The sequence below is a fragment of the Adiantum capillus-veneris genome, chromosome 19 (genome assembly GCF_014529385.1).
Source record: "Adiantum capillus-veneris isolate H3 chromosome 19, ASM1452938v2, whole genome shotgun sequence".
Classification (NCBI taxonomy): domain Eukaryota; kingdom Viridiplantae; phylum Streptophyta; class Polypodiopsida; order Polypodiales; family Pteridaceae; genus Adiantum; species Adiantum capillus-veneris.
Genome location: NC_140949.1, coordinates 47766382 through 47776932, shown reverse-complemented (window position 1 = coordinate 47776932; position 10551 = coordinate 47766382). Strand labels below are relative to the sequence as shown.

At 42.5% G+C, this 10551-nt stretch overlaps 1 protein-coding gene across 1 annotated transcript; it reads right to left on the bottom strand.

The window, feature by feature from the left end:
• Nucleotides 1-996: 996 nt before the first annotated feature.
• Nucleotides 997-3589, bottom strand: LOC147433959 (uncharacterized). Its single transcript, XM_086489845.1, has one exon. The coding sequence runs from the start codon at nt 3519-3521 to the stop codon at nt 1278-1280; it is 2244 nt and encodes a 747-aa protein (XP_086345971.1). The 5' UTR covers nt 3522-3589; the 3' UTR covers nt 997-1277.
• Nucleotides 3590-10551: the final 6962 nt, after the last annotated feature.

Genomic DNA, 10551 nt, shown 5'->3' with positions numbered 1-10551 from the left:
TCAATGTCATCACAAGTGATGGCAAGGATGATAACGGGATGATAACCAAGACAAAAGCATGGCTATTCAACACTTTGGTCACTTCTACATTGATGTATGCATCTTAGTTGCACACTAATGGACTCAATGTCATCACAAAGTGAGTACAATGGCAAGGATGATAGTGGACTCAATTAGAGTCATCACAAATCAAAATAATGGCAAGGATGACACAAAACAAACCCTCGGTACCACATGATGAGATCATAACAAAGATTAGAGGCTTTATTTCAAACCATCTAATAAATTCACAAAGATAATGATGCCCGGAGAGCCACTCTTTCTAGAGTCTACGACATCTCCTTAAATCAACAAACCATCACAGATTTGGGGCGAGTTCTACTAGGTCTTCAACCCCACAAAGAGATCTTGCAACCTAAGACCACACTAGGCAAGACATCAACTATGGATAACTAATTTTTGCAAAGGTCCACTCCCCCCCCCCAACCCATGCCCACAATGGGGCAACATAGAGATTTGTTCAACTCCTCCCAATGCAAGTATTACTTAAAGAGAGCTCTTTATCTCCTTCCCCTCATATGTAGAATATTTTACGCCTCCCTATGGGATAGAATGGAAGCTAGACTATGCGTGTCATGCTTGTACATTCCACATACATAGCTTCCATTCTGAGCCCCTAACCATAGGGCTCCAATCCATCCACATTGCCCTTGCCATCTATCTTTTTAGTTTTGACTTTAGCCCTACTTCTATCTTTTTTCTTTTTTTTTGGTGGCTATCAGAGGAGATACCACCCTTGTACATCGATTGTCTATATAGGTCAAGTTCCGCTTCTTGGAGAGGTGCCTAAAATCTCTCTTCCCCCCCCCCCCCCCCCCCCCCCCCCCCCCCCCCCCCCCCCCCCCCCCCCCCCACCCCCCAAAAATGAAACAAGAGTTTGTCAATTGTGTATTGACAGGTCTTGTAAAAACAAAAGAAATAGTCCCTTATAAAAATAAGTACATTTACTCCATTGAAAAGAATATGGCCTTTTTGGCAGGTCAAGAAATGGATGAAACTAGATAAAAGCAGAGATTCAAAAGCACCCATAGTTCTAACACATGGTATTCCAAAGGAAGGGTGACTCGGAGAAAGCATTCTCAAGATGCCATAAGGACATATGTCTTTATGTCAAATTCATGATTCATCGGTGTCCTTACTGGGCAAGGACACTCTGAAAAATGCCCCAAAAAGCACGTCCCGCAAAGGAAAATAAAAATCTGCACAAAATATTATAGTCATAGCAGTTCGCCAGTCTTAAGCTCTTCATAAAACTGCACGACCTTGGAGTGCACTTTTATCAATGATGGATCAAATCCAATCAGCCTCAGACCTTCCAAACATTTCACACGGGAGAGTGCAACATAAACCATCCCATACTCAAAAGATTTTGAAAGATCTATCTCTACTCTATCAAGAGTCATCCCTTGACATTTGTGCACACTAAGGGCCCATGCAAGAATCAAAGGGATTTGAGTTCTCTTTGCCACTTCTGTGTTCCCATCCATAACACTCCAGCTTTCTGGCTTCAACAGCCTCTCTGCTCCATCACATGCAAATAAGACTACCGGCCAAAGGCCACTTGGACTGAGCTTTTTTGCAACATCTTTTCCTTCCTCTAGTTCATCAATAGATGCAAAGCGCACAACTACACCCCTTGCACCATTTACAAGACCCGAGCTTGAATCCACATTTTTCACCAGCATCACCTGAGCTCCTACAGACAGGTAAAGCTCCTTTTCAGCCCTTACATTCTCCAGCTGCCGCATTGCAAATTCACTCTTGCTATCATCCTTGGCAAGAAAAGCAACAGCTTCCTGATTCAGTGACCTCAATTTGTATTCATTCTCTTTGCCCACATCCATCTTGCGGGGGTACAACTTTGTCATTAGAATTCCAGCATTACTTGCCTGAACAGGTCTATCACATGAGCTTAGCTTGCAATGGGTGCTCGATGAACATTGTCCTCTTCGAAGTTCGTTCAGCATTTCAACAAATTCTGAATCAGATTGTCTAAAGACGTGTGTGAGCTCAACCTGAAAGTCAAAACAATCATTCCAGCATTCTGCCTGGAAAGCAAAGTATCTGTCAGGGTTTTCTGGGTGTACTGGGGGAAGCTGGAAGAAATCGCCTGTAACAACCAATTGAATACCACCAAAGACCTTATCCTTAAAGGCGGGTCCTCTGACAGCCCTGGCTATGTACTCAAGCTTGTCAAAAAGCTCTCCATCTATCATACTAATCTCGTCAATGATCAGGGCCTTGCAGTCTATCCAGCGTTTCCTTGCCTCCCTTTTTGAACTCACCTTATTTGCAAGCTCTCTTTTTTCTCCGATTCCTAAACCAATACCAGCAAATGAATGCAATGTGGTGCCTCCAATTGCACATCCAGCAAGACCTGTAGAGGCAGTTACAAACACAGATAATGAACCGTGCATGTTTTTAAGTGTGTTCACAGCCTCGTGGAGCAAGTAGCTTTTACCAGTACCGGCAGAACCTGTGATAAATATAGATTTCCCAGAGGCTATAGCCAAAAGCACTTTTCTTTGTTGAGAAGACATTGCAAATTTGACCTGAGGCTTTTTGGAGGACAAAAGCTTTGAGCCTATATGCATGGCAGCATGCATTTGTGTGTTTTGAACATGGGGTGTATCCTTGTGTAGAGAATGAGAATGGACATGGCCAAAGATGCTTCCTGGTGAGGTCCTCTTTCTCACAGATCTCCACCCATCATCATTGCTTTCTGGAGTTGAATCTTCCAGTGTAGACCTTTCACGCCTTCTTTGATTTTGACCTTCCCTTCTAGCTCTTACACGCGGTCTACGTGAGCCATCATCATTCTTGCCTGCTTGTAAGGTAGGCTTTGTTTTAACAGGCAACCAAAGCCATTGTTTTCTCTCTCCACTTCCATTGCTAGCCACCAAGACATCTGAACCATCATCCCCACTCTGACCAGAATCAGGCACGGACTCATCATGCTTTCGTTGCTGATCTGCATCAAAGCTAGACATAGGTCCATTGGTGTATGCACTATCAGCACCAAAACTAGGACGATGACCAGTCCTGCTCTGCATGTCGTTAGCATTATAAGAGGACGTATAATCAGCACATCTGCCATGGCTAACATCATCCAAATCAATGACTAGCGGAGGTGTAAATGGCTTCCTTGCAGACTTGAGGAAAGGATTCAAGGCGGCTCCTGAAAGAAATGATGTAGGTTCTGTGAAAGGAGGAAAAAAACGAGAGGTTCTAACCTTGTTGAGACCATCTGCAGCTCGGAATGATGAGAGGAGAGCGAGGTCTCCATCCTTGTGTGAGGAGGGGGGGTTGATCGGGCTAGGGAGGGCCTCTGCTTTGGCCGATCGTCGGGCAAGGGCGAGCTCTTTCTGTTTACTGATGCGATCTCTTTGCTCTTGCGTGAGAGAGAGCTGCGATGGAGAGGTGAAGCTCTCTTCCTCCATGGAATGCAGGCTTTCCGCCATGCTGACACTCTCATACACAGCCAGCAAACGTGAGGGAGTGATTGCTAATGTCCCGCCAAAAACTTTTGAATTTCAGTTCAAATTTTAAAGAGGGATACCTCAACACTAGGCTAAGGGTCTGTTCACCTGCTGAATGTGGTTGGCAATTGGATGCTAATAAAGCAACGCAACAAGACTATTCCAGCGTTGAAGGCATCTGTAGATGCCAAATGGGCAGCGAGCTTCCAGACGAACTTACACGAGCATGTTTCAAATGGGATGTATGGTTGGGAGCATGTGGGCCATCCAATGCACATATGTAAATTAGGGAAAGTAGGCTAGTAATGGCCAAGACCTAATGGATGAATCATTTGCATTATCCACTACAAGGCAATGATTAAAACTCTTCTCTGCACTTTCAGTTGAAAAGGTGGGTGGAACCTCTGTAGTTCCAAGGATGGAGTGTCACTTATCTTTTAGGGGGTAAGAAGAGTTACATAGAAGACCAATCTCTATCCAAGTAGTGATACAAGCCCAATCACGAACTCTCCTTCCCTTCATTTTGAAATGTGACTAAGTTGAAAGGAGCTTTGACAGGGTAGGATCAAGAGTCCTCATCAAGACCCAAGCTTGACTACTGTTATGACAAAATGGCTAGTGCAAACTTTATGTGATAGAATTGGGTGCATCTTTGTCTAGTCATCTTCATTTAGGTTCTCAAGATGCCTCTTATTCATTATATTGTTACGCTTTGGCTTTGTCAAGTCTAACTGATGAGGAGGAGCCTTTGTCATTTTTACAAAAAACAAAATTCAAAAAATTGGTTAGCTACAATGCAATATAAGTAAGATGTTACTATATAAAATGGCACATTGTGGTCTTGTGCTTTCCCCCTAACAAAAGGGCCATTGGTACTAAGTGGGTTTTTAAGTTCAAATGTAAGGTGGATGGTGAAGTTAATCGATATAATACTAGACTTGTGGCAAAAGGCTACGTTGAAGAGAAGGACATTAGATTGTATGGCCCTTTGTTCCTACTTGTCATATGATTAATATTTGTAGCACTTCTGCATTGCTATCTCGTAATGTTGGAATGTACATTAGTTGGACATGAACTACATTTTTGAATGGTAATTTGCATGTGAAAGGAGTATGTAATGCAACCCATGGTTTTATTTCAAAAGGGCAGGAAAATAAGTATGTAGAGTGAAAAAGATTTATAGGGCCATTCAAATCCTAGTTCTATCATCTTCTTTTAAGCGAGAACTAAAGTTCCTATGAAGTGTTGTAGAAAGGACAGTATTGGGAGATGTTTAGGAGAATGACAACATGTATTTTGGGAATTTCTATAAAATTTGAGGAAATTTAACAAATTTAAGGATATTTTGGTAGTTTATACAATCTAGCTCTTGCATGCAAGTGCATGTGAGCGGGTGAGCTCCAAACTCAAGAGAAGGCCGAAGGTGGTCGCTATGTCATGCATGATGCTTAAATGAGCTATTTGGTTATAGAAAACATGCATGTCGATTGCATGAGAGTGAAGTCTTATGTGTTGGGTATCATCAGTCTAGATGACTTAGAGCCTACATTATAGGGGACACGACGGTTGTCCACATAGCTCTCACAACACAAATAGTTATCGTAATGTATGTTTCACTATGATTCCCAATTGCCTCCCTAGTGTTCTCCAAACAAAGCATGTAGTCCTATTAGAGGATCCTAAAGTAGAAAGTTCAAATGACATGGTGTAGATTGTTTGTGACGTTAAAGATGGAAACCTGGCTGGATACATAACTGGCCCTCACAACACAAATAGTTCTCCAAATGTATGCTTCACTATGAATTCCCAATTTCCTCCCTGGTGTTCTCCAAACAAAGCTTGTAGTCTTGAAGAATTTGGTTTTATTTGTGTAGAGACATTGACAAAAACAAGGAGCTATATGTTGAGTATGAGTTTTGTCATAAAATCTAATATCTAACCAACCCAAATGACTTTTTCATATTAAATTAATCATTCAATGTGGGAGAATAAACGGGAACAAGGATTAGAATATAGACGTGCTTACAGATCTATCTCAACACGGGACCAATGGTAAAGGGGTTCCAAATGAGAGATGGTATGTCAAAGAGTAAGGCTAGCCAGTGCAGCTTAAATACCTTAGGGTTAGCTTCATTAAAGACATCCAAAGGTTATTGTTAAAAGTCCTTTGACCTTAGGTAAGCTAGGGTTGTGCTTGAGGTGGGAATCCGGCCCACTCTTGAGGTGCTTGTCGTGCTTGCTAACTAAGATGCTTGAGGTACTTCTCATGCTTGCTGACTAAGGTGCTTGTTGTGCTTGTTGACTAAGGTACTTGAGGTGCTTCTAGTGCTTGCTGACTAAGGTGCTTGAGGTGCTTAATGACTAAGGTGCTAAGGTGCTCCATGACTAAGGTGCTTGAGGGTAAGGTGTTCAAAAAGTCAAATCATATCCCTACTCATGAGGGGGCGAGCCCTCATTCTAGGGGCTAGAGAGAGAACACACAAACCCTCACACAAGGCAAGCTTGGTACCAACAAGAAGGCAAATAGGACACTTGTCAATCTCCTCCTCATGTTGCCCTCATGGTGTCCTAAAGCCTATTGGTCGGCCTCCCAAGGGGACCAATGATAATTTAGTTAAATTAATCAATGGTTTATGCATTTATCAAGTCCTCTCTCTCAAAGGGGGAAAGGGGGACACTTGTCCCAAGGCTAGCATGCTTGCTTGATATGAATCCTGCATGTGATTAGTCAGGTTTGAAGGGTCCAATAAGCTTCTTTCATGAGCTAGAAGAGGGGGTCGACCAAAGCAAGAAGGGGTCTAGCTTGGGGGTTTCTCTCTCTCTCTCTCTCTCTCTCTCTCTCTCTCTCTCTCTCTCTCTCTCTCTCTCTCTCTCTCTCTCTCTCTCAGACACATTTTCATTGTGTGAAATGCAAAGTGCAAGAGCTCCATCTCCTTCTCCAAGCTAGTAGAGAAGTTGAGAGCCTACAACAACACTCTAGGCTATGGAATGCAAATCCAATCAAGAGCCATGCTTCAATGCTTAATCTTGCCATCTTCGCCATCTTCATTACTATGCTATTATGTATTCTAGCAAGAAGAGTGATGATAAGTGAGGACTACTTCTTTCTCCTACGAATGTTTCTTCTTCATCTTCCCTACCCTCATTCCCCACTAGCTCTCTCCGAAGGTGTTTGAGGCCTTGGGACTGGATGAGGCTTGGGATAGTTAATGCTTTTTTTTACAAAGTCTATGTTATGCTCGTGATGCATGAAGATTTCCATATTAATTGCATTACCTAGGTCACAAGGAACACAAAGTTGTATTGTATCAAGTCTCTCTTGATGGGAAAATCTGGAATACAAATGCCTATTGGAGGGGGGACCGGCTCCGCATAAATCCGGTCCTCAATTGTTGTCAAGTTCTCTAAACTCTCTCTCTTGCAAAAGTAATATTGTTCGTGCCAAGTTAATTAAGTACTATGGTTATGTTGCTACCATCAATTAAGCTCACCCTCTATGTTCTCAAAGTAGTCTCACAAAAATGTTATCTCTAATTCTCCTTATTTCGCTGTTCTCAAAGTACATAGGCCATTTCCATTACATTAGTATCAGAGCTACTGTTTTCTCTTTTCTTGCTTAAGAAGAGAGGTCCTTAAGTTGTCCATGAAAGGCTGGGCCTGTTAATTGCAATAGGGTAAGTGGGACATGGATCTATTATCTTGGTTGAGAAGGACTTAGTTTGAGGTACACCGTTGGGAACTATAATCTTAATAATGGAGCCTCTCGGGGCTTGCCTATAACTTTACCATTATTGAGCTACGAGCAAGATCAACAGGAACCATAATCAACCGAGCAATGCTAGATCCTCTTCACTAGTCTTTGCAATCAACAGTGTCTAAACCACGGGTGTGGCAGCTTGACAACCGATTTTCAAAGGTAAAGAAGAGTAGCGACTTAACGTTTTTGAGGGTACCAAAGCACAAAGTAATATACATAAGTTTAATTAGCATGGTTGACAATAACCAAGATAGTAGAATCAACATTGATAACTTTGATTTTGCACATGGAAGTGCTAATGATGATGCCCCCATGTTTGTCAATTATCTTTTTACTATGTTGCAGCAAGCTATGGGCAACCCTGCTTTGCAAGCCGAAGTTAATCAACAACTTCGTGCTTATGGGATTTCCCTTCCTCTCCAAGAGGAGAGAGAGCTTAGGAGGCCTCTTTGATGAGACCCTCAAAAGAAGACTCTCTCCGATACAATAGGAGGAATCCAAAGAGCGAGAAAATAATGAATCCCAAAGTTCCTCTGCAGATGTGGCTCCATGAAGATGGCGGTCTAGATGGTTGCCAACTCCTCCCAAGAGGAAACGGTCAACCCACAGTCCTTCTCCTCCTCACTTCGAAAGGGAAGAGAGGAAACAAAGGAAGAAAAGTGCAAGAAAGAGGTCACCCTCTTCTCCTTCTTCTTCACCTTCCTCCTCTTCCGACGAAAGCTATGGCTATTCTCTTAGAGAATACAAGGGGGGAAGACATCGCAACTCTTACCCTCCATGGCGAAGGTCACAAAAGCTCAAAAAGTTCAAAAAAGGAGGAAAGAGTATCCCTTTTCTTGCCTATGACGGCACCTTTGGTGCTACCGACAAAGTATTGGCCTTCATCCAGCAATTTGATGCGGCCTTTGGAGACGAGGGCTTCACAGATTCCTCCAAGCTACTCCCTATAGCTATGCAAAACTTCCAAAAAATGGCTCATCAATGGTGGGCTAGCCTTTGTGGCAACGGTGAAACTCTATGAGTTTCCATCATGAAGAAATTCCTTACAAGGGGCTAGACGGAATGTCAAGCCCATGGAAAACAAAGACAAAAGTGATGCAAAGGGGAAAACCAATGCCCAAAATTTTTCCCAAGGCAATTCCAACAACAACAATTGGTCCAAGGAGAAGGGAGTTTACAAAGGTAAAAACAAACTCTCTCCTGAAGAGCTTGAAACTTTTCGCAAGGACCATAAATGTTTTAAGTGTGGGGAGCAAGGACATGGCTATCGTTCTTGCCCCAAGAGAAACGCCTACAATGAGACTCCTAGAGCTTCCACTATCGAAGGTCCAAAAGAGGATGCTCATTACAAAGGATCACCTCTCTCCTATTCTTGGGGAAAGGTAAGGGAACATGATGCCTTTATCTTGTTTGACCCTGGCTCTACTCACAACTTCATATCAACGGAGTTGGCCACCAAGTTGGGCATTCAAGCTTTTGAGATGGGAGATACTGTAATGGCCGACACCACTTTCAAGGGATAGCAAGCCTCCATTACTCCCTTGATTGGGAAGTTAAGGCTTCATGTCCAAATCTATGTCGACAAAGAAGACATTTTCATGTCTCCTCTCCAACATGAGGATGCTATCCTAGGGGCACCATGGTTCAACCACATGGCTACCAACATGAAGTTCCCTAAAAGGAGAATTTACTTCACCTACAAGGAAAAGAACATGTATATAGATGCTAGTGAGTCTGGTTGTACTATACCACTTGTAAATCCTCCTGCTTTTGATAAATCAATAAAGAGCTCAGTTTTTATGTGCATGATTTTTGTCAAAGAATCCCTAAAAGTTCTCAATGTTTCATCAAATGTAAATGGTAGGAATCAAGAAGAGTTAGACGTCTAATTTTCTAAAAGGATTCCGAGATGTATTCATCGATGATATCCCTATGGATTTACCTCCAAAATGAGGGGATGATGACCATCGAATTGAGCTCCTACCAGGAAGCTCACTGCCTCACAAGCCTCCTTATCGAATTTCTCAACCTCAACAAGAGGAGATCATGAGGCAAGTACAAGGATTGGTAGACAAAGGGATGGTGAGGCCTAGCTCCTCTCCCTTTTGTTCTCCAGTCCTTTGAGTGCAAAAGAAATATGTTACATACCGCATGTGTGTGGACTATTGAGCACTAAACCATATCACTATCAAAAACAGATTTCCCGTGCCTCGGATAGAAGATATGTTTGACAAACTACAAGGATCTACCTACTTCAATAGGATTGACCATAAAAACCAATATGCTTCCGAATCTCTCAAAGCCATTTTAGGTCCAATGTGATGCTTGTGGTGATTGCCTTGGAGCAGTCTTGCTTCAAGAAGGGCATGCCATAGCATATGAGAGTCGAAGACTTAATGCCGATGAACGGGTCTTAGGAATTTGTGAGAAAGAGCTTTTAGCTATTCTACATGCCCTAGACACATGGAAACACTATCTATTGGGGACTCTATTTATTCTACGAACTGACCACCAAAGTCTCAAGTACTTCATGACGCAAACCAAGCTTTCCGACAAACAAATGAGGTGGGAAAAATTTCTTTCGCAATTTTATTTTCATATTGCTTACATTGCTGGTAAGCACAATCAAGTGGCCAATGCACTTTCACGACGACCAAAAGCTAATGCAGTGTCTATAGCAACTCACAATGATCTATCTACGTTTCCACCACCCCTGAATAACCAACCCACATAAACATATATGGTGGAAACATTATCCTCAACCATTCAGCTATTTTGAGGGATTCCGGATTTAGCATGCATCATGTGGGTAAAGATTGCTAAAATCCTCCAACCTACTTTGCAAACTTTTCACCATGCAAAGCAAACAGATGTAGCATGGATGTCATTCCTCAAAGGCTCCAAGGGCTTATGCTATGATTTATCGGGCTAGCCTTCGAAAGAAGTGCTCCATGGATTATATGCAAGGGTGATGTTTCTACCATCCTATATATGCAAAACATTTGAAGAGGCATTCTACACGGGCTTCTTCACTTATAGATCCAAGATCTTGGCCCCGTCATCACCAACCTACGAGCAAGATTTGTTAGTTTATGTCAATTGAAGAGAAAGAACTCCACCTCAAGTACCAACAAGGTCTCAAGCAGCATGCAAAAAGGACTGCAACAAGGAATCTCGACCACTAATTAGCACCCTAAGTAATTGTGTGGCAGATGGCACAAGCAAGGAGGGGGGAATGTTAATTGATCAGCTAAC

What these genes read in the sequence shown, in the direction of transcription:
- LOC147433959 (XM_086489845.1), bottom strand. Translation starts at nt 3,521, where the DNA reads ATGGCGGAAAGCCTGCATTCCATGGAGGAAGAGAGCTTCACCTCTCCA.